At 47.6% G+C, this 18,924-nt stretch overlaps 1 protein-coding gene across 1 annotated transcript in view; it reads left to right on the plus strand.

Moving 5' to 3' along the window:
- Window positions 1–857: 857 nt before the first annotated feature.
- The window catches only part of LOC146202786 (uncharacterized), a 53,679-nt gene continuing 35,612 nt past the window's right edge, over window positions 858–18,924 (plus strand). The window contains exons 1-2 of the mRNA XM_084602041.1: window positions 858–1,090; window positions 5,651–6,146. Coding sequence (XP_084458167.1) covers window positions 858–1,090; window positions 5,651–6,146 — 729 coding nt within the window. The remainder of the gene's footprint in view (window positions 1,091–5,650; window positions 6,147–18,924) is intronic.

An 18,924-nucleotide genomic window follows, 5' to 3' on the forward strand; every position in this document is an offset into this window, starting at 1 on the left:
AGCTTCAGAATACGTTTACATTACGCGCGACAAAAGACTATGCTAACGACGAGACGGAGTCAGAACGATGCTATATTAAGGTTTTCATTTCAGTGAACGTAAAACTTGATAGTAGAAATCCATGTCAAGTAAAGTTGGCTGAACGTTTACGGTGTTCATTTCTGCCTCTGTCGTCGTTAGCCTTGTTTTTCGCCCAAAAGTGCAACAAAAATTCAAATTCCCCGCCATTTTGACGCTACAATGCCACGTGCTTGCCTTGCCGCACAATTCGCAGGGGGCGCCAAGAAACTAAAGCCTGCGTTTCAAGGACAACAATGATTCTTCTCTTGCAGCTTCAAAAAGCAGCGGGGAGGCTTCCAGCATTCAAGCGCTTACCAAGCCGCGCTCAGACCCCACTATGCGCTCTGCGGCCCGGTGAAGCGACCTCGTCGCCATAAGAACCGCACGGAGGTCTTGATTAGCATCAGGTAGCCGGACGATGCAACGCGACGCTCCATCTACGCTTCGTGGCTCCGTGTGATCGCTTTCGACGAGTGGCAGGAATCATTCGACATGCTGATGTTGGAATGTCTTGCGGCCACACCATCGCCGACGCAGCCAAAAAAGCCTTTGCTTTAAAGTATCTACTTAGTGAGCCATCCAGCTGACGGGCCCATACCGGACATAAACAACATGGCAAGTGGGTTAGACCCAGACCGACTGCCCGACCTCTTCACGCGAGAACTGGAACCGGTAGAGCCACTGCCCACTTCAGCCGGGATTATCGGCTACCTGGCGGATCTTATCCGCAAGGGTGACACCAGCCAACTCGCCCTGCCTGTCTGATCATCGGCTTTTGTAGTCTTGCGCTCGCCTTCATGGCAGACAAGTTCCCCAGGCATGGGCGGGCCTATTTTCGCGACCGACTCAAGAAGGCGCTGCTTGCTTCTGTGCCGACGTCATTCGACGCGGACATGTTCGTCCCCGGGCCAGCATTTCTGTGCGAACTCGCCGCCAGGATTAACTCTGACAAAAGTGTGATCAGGCCATTCTTCGCTATGCTGGTCGTCGGTCAGTACGCATACCACCTCAACACGGAGGCCGCTCCCAGGTATAGCAGACTTATTTTCACCCGTCTAAGGCTTATAGGATCAAAAAACGGAGGCTCATGAGCTGAAAGCAGACGCCATAGGGAAATAGTGTAGGTAAACTAACATGTTACCTTCCATTATAACAGGGTATTCAGCGCGACAGGCACTCACCAGAAAAAGGCCATCACGGGCGCTTTTTTTCTTGTTGTTTTCTGGTGTGTGCCTGTGTCGCGCTGAAAAGCCTCTTATTATGTCCGACAACCAGCTAGCTTAGCAGTTAACTCTCTTAAGTACCTTTCATTAGCAATAATAATTTTTCAGTTTCGTATATGTCCGTCTTGTGATTCGCAAAGTATATTAGGATTTATCGCGGACATATTAAGCTGTCATTTTCAATTACCTCTAGTGTAGTGTCGCGAACAATATTATTTCTCTCTCTCTCTCTCTCTGTATATATATATATATATATATATATATATATATATATATATATATATATATATATATATATATATATATATATATATATATATATGCTATATGATGCCTGCAAGTAGCACGAGCTCGCGCCTTTGGCAAGTAGAGCATATACCAGGGCAGTGATTGGCCGGTGAGTTGTACGTCGTAATGAGCCCACATATGACACGGCCGAATAAGCATAAGTTGCCAACTCGCGTTGGAGAGCTTCCTGTAAGATGTGATACTCGAAACCGGGATCTTTGTATCTCGAGACAAACACGCTATGCGTATAGGCGCCGGTACTTATGACTCTATCAAAGCAGGGTTTTATATTTATTTGCAATAAATATAAAACCCTACTTGATTTGAAAATACTGCCAGTCTCTAGTTGAGACCATAGCAGGTGTGCATTACATTCATAATATCGACAAAATGATCATGACAAGAATTAAAGCAGCTCTACAAAAATACAGTATTAGGCAATTCTTAAAGCACAAAAAACTGAAAATGTGTTATCAAATTTGCACAAACAGCTCACAAATAAAGAACACATACAAGTTCAAAAACGAAACAATGGGATAACAGGCTGTCGACCGCGTTAAACAAGCGAACAAAAAAAGAAAGCGAAATTTGTAACCGAACAATGTCAGCTCACACCGTGGCCTGTAGTTTGGAACAAAAACTTGAAAATGAATCAGCGTTAGTAACAGATGAGTGCAGGCAATTCCATTCGCTTGTTGCCAACGGGAAGAAACAATGTTTAAATGCATCACTGTGACATGAAAATTCGGTAAGCGTGAACGCGTGATGGTTTCTTAACTCTCGCTTATGTGATAATGAAACATACTGTGATAAGTCGATGTTAATTGCGTTATGTAGTAGCTGATATAAAAATTTTAATCGCGCCAACTTTGCTCTTGCTGATAGCGTTTCGAGCCCGGATATTACAGCTAGTTCGGTTGGTGAATCTGTTCGCTTGTATTTGTTATGAATGAATCTTAGTGCTTTACGCTGTATTCTTTCAAGCCTCGAAATGTTAGTAAGAGACTGGGGAAACCAGACGGTGTTAGCATATTCTAGTACTGGTCTAATAAAAGTCTTATAAGCTAAAAGTTTAGTTTGTGCAGGGGCTAGGCGAATACATCTTCTAAGAAAAAATAACTTGCGCAATGCTGTAGCAGTGATGTTACTAATGTGTTCGTTCCATCTAAGATCTGAAGTCAGTGTGACACCTAAATATTTGTGTTTGTTAACAAAGGTAAGTGGAATGTCATTCATTTTATACACGAAATTAGAAGGCTGTTTTTTCCTGGTTACTGCCATTGCTACGGATTTCTTTGTGTTGATTGACATCTGCCAGTTATTGCACCATTCAGCGATTTTTTCTAATGACCTGTTAAGAATGACATGATCTTCGTGGCTTCTTATTTCTCTGTATATTACGCAGTCGTCAGCAAATAGTTTGATCCTACAATTAATATTGGCAGTAATATCGTTAATAAAGATGAGAAATAACAGGGGTCCCAGAACAGAGCCTTGAGGAACTCCGGATGTGACTGCTACCGATCTGGATTGCACGTGGTGGTAGAATACGAATTGTGACCGTTGATGCAAAAAGTCCTCTATCTGAGCCAATATTTCGCTGTCACCAATGAAGCCTCGCAACTTTGCGATTAGTTTACAATGACACACGCAGTCAAATGCTTTAGCGAAATCGAGTAATATAATGTCAGTTTGGCTGCAGTTATCAATATTTAAAGCGAGGTCGTGAACAACTTCCGTTAATTTAGTAATGGTAGATAGGCCGCGGCGAAACCCATGCTGATTACGTGATAATAAGTTAAAGCTTTCTAAGAACTCAGTTAGGTGTTTAGAAATTATATGTTCCAACAATTTACACGCAGTGCTAGTCAGTGATATTGGCCTAAAATTCGATACTAAAGAAGTACTGCCTGATTTATGGATTGGTAATACCTTGGCTATTTTCCAGTCATCTGGCAGTTTGCAGGTACTAAGGGATTTACGGTAGATGAGACCTAGGAACTTGCTGCATGGTTCGGCGTATCGTTTTAAAAAGGTGTTTGGAATTTCATCGGGACCGGTTGCTTTCTTATCATCCAGGCCAAGAAGAAGATTAAAAATGCCGGCGTCGGTAATGACAAGAGGATCAATTTTTGGAACATCATATATTTCTGTAACGTGTATGGAGCAGTTATCGACTGTAAACACTGAGAGAAAAAAATCATTATGCGCATTTGCCATTTTAACCTTCCCCCCGACTGGTAGATGAGAGGCATTGCTTTTATCCCCGCCAAAATGTTTCCAGAACCGTTGCGGGTTATTGGTGAGGAAATCTGGAAGTGTAACCTGGAAGTAGTGTTGTTTCGCTTTTTTTTGCTTTTTGTTTAAAGTCTGAAATAACGTTTGTTAGTTTAGTTTTTTTAAGAGCTGTTGTTCCTTTCGATTTAATGTTTTGTCGAAGCCTCTTAACACGACGTTTTGCTTGAATGACTTCACGAGTAATCCAGGTATTTTTTGTTGCGGGCCTTTTTGTTAACAGGGGGACAAAATGAGATATACATGGAGTTACAATCTTTTTAAACATGAGCCAAAGAGCGTTGATATCAGTATCTATACTAAAGGAAAATGCGGAAAATGAGTTAAGTTCGTGTTCTAGATAGGTAAGGATGCTTGCATCGTCAGCTCTGTTAAACTTCGGTATTATTGTTAAAGCAGTTCGAGGTATGTCGGTAATTCCCAGGGGTAGAATACAAATCGGAATGTCATGGTCGGAGATACCTTTGATTATGTTATTCTGTGTCTTGTCCAAGGGAAAGTTTTCACTGAGGAATATCAGATCAAGCACACTTTTCGATGAATCCTGTGTTCGCGTTGTACATGTCACTGTTTGGCGAAGGCTGAAACTTAGCATTAAATCGACTATCGCATGAGATGCAGGGGATGAGGGATTCATGTGAGTCCAATCCATTTCAGGAAGGTTAAAATCACCCATGAGTATCACACGTGAAGTTCTACTGCGAATGGGGCGTTGCATGAACTCTTGAACAAAACATGCTCTCATGCCCCAATGAAGGGCTTCGATAAACACATCCTACAAAAATATGACCACCATTGGTTGACACCTTACAAAATATGGCCTCAGCATCCTCAACTTTTGACAATACGACGAAAGTAATGTACTTTTTTATTACCAATGCTACACCACCACCAGGTGTCTGTCTATCTTTACGAATTACGGAATAGTTTGGAGGGGCGATTTCTCGGTTCGAGATATCTGTCGACAGCCAAGTTTCAGTGATGCCTACAATATCAGGTTCGCATACTAGAAGTACTAGAAGCAAGTTTTCGAGATGATCAGTTTTGTTGAGGATGCTTCAGGCATTCACATTTAATATGGTTACATCTTTGAATGTGCCTTGCGACGGGTGACTGGTCCGCTCACGGCGTCGTTTTTTCCTAACGGAACTATGTCGCCTCTTTCATCATTCCATACATATATGCGGCTATTGATATAAAGTTTGTCAAATGCTAGTGATACCTTTGCTTTTTTATCACGGTGAGGTTTAGATTTTTCCCACAACGTTTTGCGTATTTCTCTTATTTTTGGCGAGAAATCTTCCCCGATCGAGAAGTCCGTATCCTTTAGTTTGAAACCCTTTTTTTTTCTACGTCGGATGGCCTTTGACATAGTGTAATGGATTTCTACTGCATGCTAGTGAGTATGTGCAATATAAAGAAGCTGTGAATAAAAGATTGGGTATGAAGGTTATGCTAGCAAAAGCAAGATAAAGTTAAAGGGCAAAACGTAATAGCTCACGTAAGTCACATTTAGCTAATTCCATGAACATAGGAAACCATTTCTGTTGCCTTGCCAGCGACCAGCCCTTGAGGCGTGCTTTGTAGAGCTGAAACTTAAAAAGTGGGCGAATTGTTCGCCCTGCTAGAATCACTTAGGATTTTTTCCTAAGTTCAGCTTGACATCTTATTTCTTCCTTTACATTTTCCTCGGTCTTTGTCTTTCCTCGTTTCTTTCACATTTTATTCCTCCTATTTTCCTTCCTGTGCGCGGTTAATCAGTGCGCGGTAAATACTTCTTGCAGAGCTGATATTACCTTCCTGGAAAAAGGGTACCTGAACCAGGTCAGGTATGCTGGTCTCGACATTATCAAGCTTCTGTTCGCCGTGGAAGATCACACAGGACTAAACATCAACAACTGGCTCATCCTTGCTCCAGAGTTGCCGAAGACCGTCAGAAACTCCATCATGATCATCGCAGCTTTCCTTAACCGCGTCCAGACGCAGAAGACCTGGCCATGGTGTCGGGCGGTCATCCCTAGTGTCTGCGAGGAGATGGACTTTCGTGTCCACCTGTACTGCGCACTCAGGCTGACTGCTCTGGTGGCACCCACACTTAGGCACCATCTCTGGAAGAGGCTTGAATATGGGCGCATCGCCATGGGTCGCGTCAAAGATGCTCTGCTCTGGGCCAGTGTGTTCAGGCGTACCGTACTGCACACGGAGTACGAACACGTGGCGGAGCATTCCACAGAGTCTGTAGGGGACACCAGTTCGGGAACGTCTTCCCATGGTTCATTAGTGAGGACATGCATTAGCCCATGTTGTCGACACGCTCAATAGGAAACAGAAGAACTAACACTTGACAGTGAGTTAGGAGTTGAGAAGAACTGACATGGGCCTTGTTGGCATTCATGCTTCAACGGCTTTTTGAGTTAAGTTGCTTCCGTGGCTTTCGAGTTGAGTTGCATGCGGAACCATGCATGAGAATCATGAGAAGGGAGCCAATTTTGTCACTTGAGGCCGCTTTCTCTTTAAAATAAACAATTTTGTCCCCTTGGTGTGTTCAGATTCGCACTCGTGTTGAATGTACAGGTTGGGCCGCAGGCGACGGTTCGGGGCTGTCTGCCTGAGCTCTTTAATTGAATTAAGGACCCCTAAGGCACATAGTTTCTGTTTAAAGTTCTGATGGGCAGGTATACGGCGCGTATGTCGCTTTCCCGAGGATCGCATCAGCGCCAACATTCTCAAACTCTGGGTGGTGCGGCTCCCACATATGACGAAGGAAACACGTGATGGAAGAAAGACAGCCGTGCGCCGAAGAAGTTAGTTCGGTTCCCGTTCTGCGGTTTACTATGCTGATGCAGCCGGATCATCGCCCAGAGGTTATTACATGGTGGCAGTTGCATCTGGGAATTGGGGGGATGGACTATCATGCATAGAGTCTAAGCCATGCAAAGGAGGTTGCCAAATGCATACGATTTTAAGGGCCTGTGAAAGCTATTTGGCGGAAGAAATCTCTGCGATAGCCAACAAAACTATGAAACAGTGCATCAGGAAACTTTGCGACTTCTGAATCGTAGTAACAGGGGTCGAGCCTGATCACAGAGGGTTGTCTCGATATACGGTGGCGTATATGTGCTGTTCGATGTCAGCCAGGGGGTCAGCCAAGTGGTCGAAATCATTCCGCAGCCCTCTGCTGCGTGCCTCTTTCGCTGCTTCCACTCCCGCCTTCCTCACTCTCCTTACGACGCGGCTCAGTTGACCATTCAAAAATTGTGACAGTTACTGCGCCTTTCCATCCTACAAACCATTCCTCATTTCCAAGCGTAGAGCTGAATGACAAACAAATCAGGCTTGGAAATACCTCTAACCGAATAGCTTAGAAAGGAAAGGCGCAGAGTCCGGCACGCTTTCTCCGTGGACATCTAAACCGTGCCGTAGATGTCATTTTTAATCCTTATTTGGCCTTCAGCGCAGCATTCGAAAAGTGTAAAATGATCTTTAACAGTATAGTTTGTGCGAAAGAAAGGCGCAGTATCTGTCAAATTGTCTTTGGAGAGAGCTAAACAAAGACGTAGAACTGATTTCCAAGCCTGATTGCCCCTTCAAATGACCTATAACGGAATGGTTTTTAGGAAGGAAAGGCACTGTATCTGTCACAATTACTTCGTGGACGACAAGTGCAACATCGCTCAAAGATGCCTCTCTTTGCGTAACGTGCTATGAAATGCGGCAGAGCCGACAGTGGAGCCTGGATGGCCATCGATATATATCGCTTCAGCAGTTTTGCCGGTAGCTCGCCAATCACTGCGCCAGTGTGAGATAAATGCGCACAGAGCAAAAGCAACTAGGGGCCGACTCTACGTTCGTTAGCGTTGAGCGCGTGGCGTGTTGTGACGCGATTATTTCAGCTTTAAAATTAGGAATGAATTCAAATGTAGGGAGCTGCGTAGAAGGGGAGTGTTGCCTTTATTATGTGGTTGCAAACGTGCAGGAAGGACGAGAGAAAGGAACCTTCCTTTCTTAGTGCTCAAAATTTCTTCTGTAGACACTTTCGTCTATACCACGGGCTGTTGAGCTCCCGATTTATCGCAGGTGTGGGTTCTATGGAAGTTGCAGGCAAAATTATTGCGCAATTTTGTTGAAAGCGCAAATTTTTTCATATGCTCCCATTTAGCCAATATGTCCGGTAGTCGCTTGCCGGTCCGCCGCCGTGTGCTCGCGCACGCCACCGGTCTGCCGCGCTGGTATACTGTGTGGCGACAGGGCGTCCTCACCGTCGAAGGAACCTATCCGGTGCCTCTGGGCGTGCGCCGTTGCTAGCGCACGGTTCTTCAGCATTTGGAAATGAGCGGGAGCGGATTTTGGCGTGGATCAATGTTATATAATAATCCATTGTCAATGGAGAAAACTGACTAGATGTACAAAAAAAAATTCTGCCCGTGGGATCCGAATACGCGAGCTCCGAATTTCGCGTCAGAAGTAGAAACTTGACGAAATCTGTGGGACTTCAAACTTATTAGCATTATTTCTTTAAATAGTGTGGTGCAATGTTGTCTCTGTAGCGTTATGGCATTGTTTACTTGTATCGTTTTCCACACCTCACACACAGATATACGATATATATAATCAGTAGACCCTGAATGTAACGGCATGGGTAGAGTGCGTCTTTTTGACATCAGCTATTGGAACACAAAAGATGATGTCAATGATCGCCGAAAGCCTACTGTGGTAGCAGGGGTGTAGGCGGGGGGGGGGGGGGGGGGGGGGGGGGGTCGTTTCGATGACAGAACACCCACCCTCCGAAATTTTGTGAGCGCTGCATCTGCACTTCTTCATCTCCCACTGTTGTGTCGCATTGTTTCGACCGCCAGCGTACAACACTTCCCGAAATAAATATTTCTCGCTACGCTACTGTCTGGGAGTATCAAGAGGGAAGAAAAAAGGCAGTTGTTAGGTCTCTGAGTTTTCGCATCGCCTTTCACTGGTATACACCATTCAAAACACTGGGAAAAGAAAAGAGCTTTTGTGACATGTGAATTAGCATTTTTGTATTTTAACTACTCTTCTCGATTACCTTATTTCCCAGGTATAAGAAGCTCCCCTCATATTTACAGGATTTCAACAACAAAAAGAGGTATATAAGGCGTGCACTTGCATTAGACAGGCCTCCATTAACTAGTTTTGGGCAATGTAGGACTCGATTACACATGCTCACGCGACCATTGCGAAATCTTCTACACCTAAAGAAAAAGAAAATTCGTTACTTGCAAATTATTGAAAACAAAGAGACAATCGACTCATGTGCGAAAACACCCTCGCGTAGTGAGAGCGGCAACATTTTATTACTACGTAATTAAATCTTTGAAAGGCTTCATCTTTGGACACGTGCGCTATAAAAAAAATTCTATGATTTCTCGCGTGAGCTCTGCAGCATCCTCTTCGCGCTCATAATCATTGCGGCTTATCGTCGCTTCGTTCGGGCCCTCTACGCACACGGTAAAACATTGCCTTCCTTGCCATAGTGGAAAGGGTGAGGCACGCGGATTCCGCCATATTTTGCATTTCATATATTACTAGCGCTAACTGCCTGTCAGACTACCATGGGTATTGTAGTCGCGGAAGTGCTTATCGCCATCGTTTCACGATAAACTTCACTTACGAAAGTTGCGCAAAACGAACAAAAAAAAACCGTAGTGAATACGCATCGTTGTATAGGTGGCCCTACTGACAGGTTAGTTTAGAAAAATTGGCTCTTTTACACTACGAAATCAGGTTTTTGTTTTACCGTGTGAGCATCACCGCGGCTGTGCAGTGGTTAAATGCGCGGCTACTGTGCCGTAGTACCTGGATTTGATCCCGACCGCCGGTGGCTAGCTGCGTTTTGATAGAGGTGAAACGAAGGTGCGTCCGTGTGCTGTGCGATGTCAGAGCATGTTAAAGATCCCCAGGTGGTGGAAATTACTTAATAGTCCTTCACCTACGGCTCCTCTTTCTCTCTTTCCACTTTCAATCCCACCCTCCTCCTTTCTCTTACGGCGCGGTGCAAGTGTCCAAAAAAAACAAGTGTGACAGATACTGCGCCTTGCCCTTCTTGCTGTTACCATTCGCCACCGACATGTGCGACAACCGATGCGGCCCCAGCGTAGCATCAGTCAAAACAGCGACCATTTCAGCCATTCCAGCGCCGTGCAATCGGCCGCCCAACGCTTCCTCCCGCGGACGTGATTCGACATGCTGAAGTTATGTGTGCCGTAATGTGTGTGCGTGCGTGTATGTGCATACGCTGGCCAAGCCCGGCGCTCGAAGGAGAAAGTGTCGCCCTCGCCCGTCAACAGGAGGTTGAGGATATTTCTGTAGCGCCACTCAGACTGAGTCACCTGAGCTTGCTCGGACATAATTCTTCTCCCTTTCCATCTGAACTGACGAGCGCATAAAAAGCAGCGTCTGATTCCGCTGCTGGAGAGACTTCAGAGACGTCGCTGAGCCGACGCCAGACACCTGCTTAGTGAGCGTGTCTGTTTTCTCTCCGGACCTGCTTCTCTGCCCAGTCCTATGGGATGTTGAATTAAACGTTGTTTTTGTTAGTCGACGCCTCGTCTTTGCCGGGACCGTTGAGGCCGTCCGCCGAGTCACGAAGCCGCCAGGCCAACGCTACCGATGGGGCCGCAAGCCACATCAAACAACTGGTGATCAGCGGTGGGACAACCAAGCCGTAACCGTGGTCGGTGAGGTGAGCTAGGTCTGACCGTGGTGCATCAACTGGTAGGCAGAGCTGAGATGTCCCAGGCATGACCCGTGCAACAAACAGCTCAACGGCAAGCCGGAAGCAATGCAACGAACCCTGTGTGATGATTGGTTGCCTGCAGCGGAACGACTGCGCTGGATGTTTGGCTGCGAGGTTTGGTGAATGCGGGAATTTCTTCTACTGAGTTTTGCCAGCCTTTTGTTAGTGTAGAAAATAGAGCTGGTAATTGTGTTTGTCGTTGCTGCTGGGTTAATTTCGAGCAAGGAAATAGTGGGCTGTAGAAAAGGCAGCTCTCGGAAGAAAACCAGAAGTGATAAAGGCTATTCTTGCATTGGAAGCTGAAGATGACGAGCTTTCTGAATGCCTTGAGATCATTGAAGAAAGGGGTACGTAAAGAAAGAGAAGAGGAACTTAGCGTGAAAGGCTAGAACGTCAAGAGCGCGAGGAGAAAGAAAAGTGGTTTGACCGCGTAATGCAACTGATGCAGCTGGAAATTTCAGTAGTTCGAATGAGCGTGGAAAGACTTAAAACTTTAAATGCCATTCAGTGTAACGGCTTGAAATCGCGAGACAGTATGCAACCGTTCCTAATTACCGAGGATATCGCAGAATATTTGGCAGACTTCGAAAGTGTGCAGACGGAAGCGCTTTGAACGAGATAGTTGGGCACATAGATTAGTAGCTCTTCTCCCCACTCAAGCGTCTGAAGAAATCAAGCGCTTTTTTGGTGACCGCTTGAAATATTACGATGAACTGAAAGAGTCATTGCTAATATGTTATCAGCTGTCGCCTCTAGATCTTCGGAAGAGGTATAAGCGCGAGAAAAACTGTACCAAGCGTACTTTGATTTGGCGTATCAATTGAAAGCCGCTGTAAGCGAATGGCTATACAGTGCGGAAGTTTTGGAGCGAATCGAACTTGCAACGTAGACACAGCTTTGGGAAGCGGCCGAGCAACGCGACCGCAGCAGCGAGCTGACCGAGCCTCGAACAGAAGAGTATCAAGTTACCTTGGTCGAGCCACTGGCAGCTGAGACTGTTGGCGTCGGCTTCACTGGCGAGAAATCTGCAGGGACACCGTAAAGCGAGGTGAACTGCCCGCCGACCCAAGTAGCTGTAGGTGATACGGTTCCATCAAATGAAAGTGGGGAACTGGCCGTAACTGAACCGCCTCTCGAGTCAAAAGCAGAAGCTTGTGGAGAACGCGACGGAGATGGAAACGAGCTAGGAGATGACAAAAATGCGGTTTCCAAAATTGACTGTGTGGTAGAGCAGACCACGCAGAAAAGCGAAGTGCCGAGCAGGGAAACTGCGCAGTCCAAGAGTTGTGTTCAGCCAGGGCAAACACACGATGAGTGCGCGTCCGCTGTAGAGAGCGAGGCTTGCGAAGGCGACAGCGAACGACCAGAGTAGAGTCAGAATCGTTCGTGCCCCGATACCACACTAGGTTGTATTCACGAGAAAAGCAACCTTAGTGCGAACGCGGACGTGGCACACCTGGCCCTCACGCAGTCCGAAGCGCCCCAGCTGTCGAAAGAGCTTGATCGTGCGCCGGTTAGCGCTGAGCAATGCGGCTCATCGGAGGACCCGGGTAACGTGAGTGGCAGCTGCCAGAGGAAATGCCTAGCTTAGGGGCTGGCATGAGCGGTTGTTGTTCGAACTTGACTGAAAGTGGGTCATGCGCTGGTGGCCGCGATGCAGACGCGGCGCCGCACTTCGACCACTTTGACGACACCGGTGTCCTACTAGCTCCGGTTACCGCTAGCTTGCCAGAGCTCGCGCCGAAAGAAAGCAGAAAGCTAGTATTCAAGTGCTGCCGACGAAAAACGTGGAAAGGCAGGCGCGAGAAAGAATGCTATCATCATAAGGAGAGAAAACGCAAAAGATTGCGAAATTGCGAAAAGAAAACCCGCGACTATCCCAGCGGCATAAATGCGCCCGTGCCGACACTGCCGGGCACTGCAGCGTTTTGGTGTAAAGGCGGAAGAGTGTGCATTCCTCCACCTTTGTAAGGCCCTTACAAGGCTTAGGATAAATTGCATGGCCGAACTGAAATAATTCAGTAATTTCTCGAAATGTGAGAGCCGGATTGGGTTCGAGATCCATATCATAAGGGTCTGAAGGCGTTGCCCGGAGAGTGAGCGCGCGGGCGGCGGTGTCGGCCGTTTCATTGCCTTCGAGGCCCATGTGAGCTGGAGCCCATACAATCGTTCGAGACGCCGGGGCCCCGAGGTAGTCACTGCTTTGAAGGATGCGGTGCGCAAACAGAGGAATGTACCCCTGTTTAATATTTCTGCAGGCCCCTCTCGAGTCAGTGATGATGACTCGTGAGTCCTTGTCTGCGGCGGCTAACGCCAGCCGCAAAGCGTCTGAGCACCGTAACCCCCCGCGTTGAAAACCCGGCGCACCATCCGGCCCACCTGGTCCCCCACCTTGCGCAGTTTTGCCAGTGTTGTATCAGCCCGTCACTGCTTGTGGATAAGGAGGCTAAGTGCTCTAATCTCATCGTGTTCGGGTATCGGACCGCTGGCTAGGGATAGTTCCATTTTTGTGGTGCACTTAGGCGACGGGCGATTGTGCACAAATTCGGATCTGGACGGTGAGCATTGAAGGCCGCAGCGGCGGGCGTAAGCGTCTACGATCTGCGCCGCTTGCTGCAGGTTGGCCTCAATGTCTCCAACTGATCCGTGTTTGGCCCAGATGGTTATGTCGTCGGCGTACAGCGCATGCTGGATGCCTTCGACTGTCGCCAACTGAGCCGGGAGTTTAATCATTGCCAGATTGAAAAGTAATGGCGAGAGGACCGCGCCCTGTGGGGTGCCTCTCGTTCCCAGTTTATATGGGCCGTGTTCTTCGTCTTGTATTCGGATGAAAGATTGCCGATCTGAGAGAAATTGCTTGATGTACTGAAATGTGTTATGTCCACAGTTCGTCTGGGAGAGATGTTGCAGTATGATTTCGTGTGTGACATTGTCGAAAGCCCCCTTCAAGTCAAGGGCGAGTACTGCCTTATCGTTGAAGGGATTTTCGACAGGGTTGAGAATTTCTCGGTCGAGTTGAAGCAAAACATCCTGAGCGGACCTTTGCGGGCGGAAACCGAACATGGTGTCTGCGAATGTATGTTTATTTTACAGAAACCCAGACAGCCTGTCCCGCATCATGGTCTTCATCAGCTTTCCCGCACAAGACGTGAGGGAGATGGGGTGGAGGTTGTCTGTGTTTATGGCTTTTCCGGCTTTCGGAATGAAAGTTACCAGGGCGGTCTTCCATTCAATTGGTAGAGGTGCCTCACCAAGCCAGATGAGTTTATGAAAGCGAGGAGGGTTTCGTAGGCAGGGTCGGGAAGATTGACAAGCAGTTTCACAGTTATCTTGTCCCGGCCCGGTGCCGTTCCTCGTTTCATTTTAGCCAGGGCCGCCTTCAGGTCGTGCACCTGGAACGGTTGATCCAGATCCGCGTTCTCTGAACCTGCATACGAGTATACGCGGGTCCTTCGGGGTCCTGCTTAGTGCAAAGATACTGATCGCGCAGTTTGGATGCTAATTTTGATGTATTTCCATCGAAGCTATGAATAGTTCGTTGGAGATGTTTTTGTGTCTCGGCGCGGGTTTGAGTCGGGTCAATTAGGGCACGGAAAAGGCGCCACGTGCTCCGGCTCGACATTTGTCTGGCCGCCGTGTTGCAGCGGTCTACCCAGTTCGAGTCGGCGAGTTGGGCCGCGTATTCTGCCGCTCGCTGAGTGAGCTCGGCGATGCGAATTTTGATCTTTCTGTTATATTTTTAGGATTTATCGAAAACACAGACGGAAGATGTGGCGAAAAACGGGTGCGTTACGGCGAAATCAACCATGCGCTTGCCAATCATCGGCCCCTCTTATCATGGCGCAGCAGGCCACCAGAGCTGTTGCCGCCCACTGTGGTTTCCGAGGGCAGACAGAAGGACCACTCTGAAAAAGGTTTTCGTGTGGGACGCGTTTGCATGGGGCCATGCTAGATGCCTCGCATCCGGCGGTTGCCCTAGTGTCTCAGTATCTAATTGTGGAAAGTGGCGTTTTCTTTTTTGTGCGTTGTAATGAAGTTGGAACGACCTTTGTGTTATTTATCGCATGCAACAATCAGTGAAGTTGTTGCAACGATCTTAGGAGGGGCGGGTGAGGTCGTCAATGGTGCATGTTTGCTCGGGTTTTCTTTTTGTGTGTGTTTGTGTGTTTCCTCCCGTTTCGGAGAGCCGGCCCGCGAGGCGCGCGGGTGGAGCGGCGGCGCCCGTAACCAGGGAGGGGGGACCTTTTTCTTGTTTTTGTTTACAGTGTAAAGTGTTCCTGCCTGTGTGCGTTGTCTGTTTTATGTCTCTCTTGAGGGGCGAGGGTATCGCGCATTGAAAAGCGTTCGGCCGTTCTGTTTTTGGCCTGTTGGTTAGCGCGCGAGGCTCCGAAAGCCGCTGGCGGACCCCGTTGAGCGCTCTCTGGATGTTTTTAGGGTGTTTTTTTATTTTGTATGTGTAAGAAAAGGTCGTAAATATCGTGCGCGCCCTCGAGAGTGGAATGCCAATGGTGGAAAGGCCGGGGTTGGGACGCTTCGGCGAACTGGACCTCAGCTATGATGTTCCACGAATCTGTGTGAACAGGGGGGGCACCAAGGACGTTTTCACGGAAACGTGGGACCTAGCGAAAACGACGAGGTGCGAGGGTTAGCCCGGGAGTTGCGGCCCGAGCGAGGGAAAAGACGGACGTTCTCCTGTACACTCGCTTGGGACGACAGACTATCCTAAGCCGGAGGGTGACCGAACTCAATGTCTTATTTGTTCTTTATTTCGACTGTGCTGTGCTTGTTTATCTAACCAACCCATTATCTTAATTAAATCAGTTTGTAAATTTAATTCGGCCCATTGCAATTATTTCGGCGAAGCAAGGAGACGGGACCATAACCAACAAGAAGAAAAAAAAGGAACTTCAAGAAACAACGAAAGGAAGTTTACTGTAAGACTATGTACTTGAGAGTGACAAATAAGACTAAAGATGTCTGCTCTCTCGATTATGAGGTAGATGGTAAGCCCATAAGCCGTGTTAATCACATCAAGTACTTGGTTGTAACCATATCCAATGACCTCAGCTGGAAAGCACACATAAATTACATATGCTGTGCAGCTGAAAAAAAACTTCTGGTACTTAAGACGAAAGTTGAAACTCACTCTTGAAATAACAAAATTAGCCGCATATATGACATTTGTCCGCCCTACATTATTGTACCGAGAGTCGTGTGCGGCCCGTTCAAGAAGAACCACATATAGAGAATTGAAAACGTTCAGAGAAGAGCAGCGAGATTCATCTTATCCGAATATCGTTCAACCGACTCAGTCACTAAAATGCTCGAGAAACGTAACCTATCGCCACTTTCTCAACGAGAAAAATAGCTAGGTTAAAATTTCATCTCATTCGCCACAACACATTCAACTTGGACACACAACAGTACATAAAGCAGCGCATGTCTCGAACAGTCAAAAGCAGCCACCAAGACCAAATCTAATCCATGTCAGCACAAATAGATACATATAAGTACTCGTTTTTTCCGAGAACAATGGAGGAGTGGGACCCACTTCCTCATGAAATACTAACAGCACATACTATAAATGAATTTCAATCCAGTGTGAATGATCCCTTTTCAGTGGCTCGAAATACGAGCTAACAATCAACTGATGGTGTGTTTATTTTCGATATGTACATTTATTTCTAATTGTAATGTATGTTTTAATTTGCAGCTGTAGAAAGATGACATCCCGGTGAAATTCTCTTTTTTCTTGCTTTATAGTTGTGCCATTTCAATTTTTTTTGTAACCACCCTGGAACGTCCTCTGGCCAACAGTAAGAATAAATGAATACATAAATTCCTTTTGAAGTGCAATTTTCAAATTTGTGGACGCGTTCCAAGTGCTGCTGATCTACCCCTTTAGATATATGAATGTATAAGAGGGAAGGAGTCTGGCGTAACTTGGTGGAGTTTGTGCCGTGCTTGCTGCCTAACCGGTTGGATTTTCAGCGTAGTTGTGGCGCTTGTGGGTATGATGGAAAACTCTCCCGAAGACATTTTTCAGATTGCTTTGGGAACCAGAACGTGTGAAAGAAGCCTTCTGGCTAACTGGGCTCAAGAGAAGCCGAGTTTGACGACCCCGGGTAGCAGCCATCGCAGCAATCCCTCTGGACAGTGGATGCAGTCCCCTGCCCTTTGGGATCTTCCTCCACCGGCGGGGCAGTCTGTTACGATTCTCCACCGACATGTGCGACAACCGACGCGGTCCCAGCATAGCATCAGTCAAAGCAGCGAGCATTTCAGCGCCGTGCAATCGGCTGCCCAACGCTGCCGTTGTCAGATGGGAAGGGGCATTGACACCCGTAAGTGCCGTGCCCCAGAGTCACACAAAACTCATCAGCCTGTCATCATCCATTCAACACCTCCGGCAGGCTCCTCCCCCCCCCCCCCCCCTGGCCAAGTGGGGGCTGGGAGAGCTTTTTAGTTCGAGGCACGGAGTGAGATAAGACAGGAGCGCCGACTCTGGCACGCTGCAATGCATTCGGCGTAGGCTGATTTTGCCACACGACCACCGAGCCCGCGTCCGGCTCTCAGCTTCGCACTGTGCTCTCTCCCTCCTCTCCCCTTTCCTCGACGACGCGGATTTGGTCACGCTTTCCTCCTCCCCAATCCTTCTTGCAGAAAGAGACGAATATGCGTGCCATCTGTCAACAGTGTTGCGAAACGAAATGCACCAGAGCTCGATCCAGACGACCGCGCGAGCATTGCGTACAACGGGCGGAGAGCAGACAGAGGGGTAGCTTTGTGCGTCATCTGCTAGCCGGAAAACGTACAAGTGGAATCGTCGTCATCACCAATCTGTATCTCTTTTTAAATAAAACTTTAGAATAAAGCTCTGTCAGCGTTTTTTATTTTTGTCGTCGGCGTATTCCCTTGAAAATGAGTCGACAAGGGCATTCACACGACAAACTATGCAGCGAGATCACCAGTACGCAGACGGAACGGCACACAGCAAGACATACGTGTGAGGAGCGCATACTGTGCACTGCTTCTTTTTCTATATGCGGATGGTAGGGTAGGCGATGAAGTGTTTCATCGTTAGATGTAATTCAGGGTACGGCAAAGAAAACGAAAAAGCCCCCTTGTTTCGGCCGCCAACTGATTCAAAGCTTTTCGAGCAGTGGAAACAGAACATTCCGCAGATTGGCCAGGAATTAACTCAAAAGCACAGGGTGTGTGCGCGGCATTTCAAGGATGAATTTCTTTCTTTAAAATACTACAGCAGCTATAAAGGAAACGTATTACTTAATGAAGAAAAACGGGCTCACCTTGTCAAGGGCGCAATTCCCACCATATTTCAGAAAAATTAAGAACTGAAAGCTGTGGAGTGATCCGAATCGGGGGGAAAATTTGTGAGCTGTATGAAGCAGATGAGTGCAACGGGACTGAAAGAGATATATGCCAGCAATGAGGCAGGCAACAGGTGACACCTCAGTGCAGCTCAAAGATGTAGACAACACGATTTCAAGGGATATATTCCCCACGGCGATGCAGGCGATACATATCCCCGCAGCGATGCAGGCGATACGCAAGTGCAGCGACAAGAAGCAGGCGACAAACGGCGGCAGCACGGCACCGCCGGAGCGGAGGCGCGGCGGCGGCACGCTTCAACAGAGTCGGTAATGTCGGTAATAAATACTAGCGTCATTTGTCGGATCCTGCCACCAAGCTTTCTCCGACAGCAAAATTTCGCCCTTCCAAAGAGCGGAGTCGGTGCTCCTGTCTATCTTACTCCGTGGTTCGAGGTGAGGGCTCTACTAGGACAAAGGGGTTCGCCTCGCGATGCCCCCACAAGAGTGAGTAGCATCTTACGCGAAGACAACCTGCAGCGCCTTCGTGGCATTGAGCCAACGAGGCGGACTTGACCACACAACGGGTGTCATTAAGGACGACCATTCCCTGCAATGAATTCATAGTGACTCAGAGAGTGTTTACCCCTTAACCGAGAAAATCACAGGCGGACCGCACCAAATCTTTGAGAACCTCCGCTCGCCAAGAATGCGACATTCCCGCAGCAGGTAGAACGAGACCTCCTTCCGTACCTTTGCAGTTACTTCATGGAGGCCCGGAACCCTGCTGTTGTATGCGGTCGCGCAGCGTGCCAGCCATACTTGGTACGCACACTCCACGAGCTGGAGGACGAACTGGTTAACGGCTACGCCTGGCAACAGATTCAGGTACCGCACAGTCTAGTACGGTGTACCCAGAAGCTGGAAGAGATTAGCTACACGACGGAGAAGCGCTTCG

Source organism: Amblyomma maculatum, chromosome 1 (genome assembly GCF_055883805.1).
Source record: "Amblyomma maculatum isolate TAMU_Amacu chromosome 1, ASM5588380v1, whole genome shotgun sequence".
Taxonomy (NCBI): Eukaryota; Metazoa; Arthropoda; class Arachnida; order Ixodida; family Ixodidae; genus Amblyomma; species Amblyomma maculatum.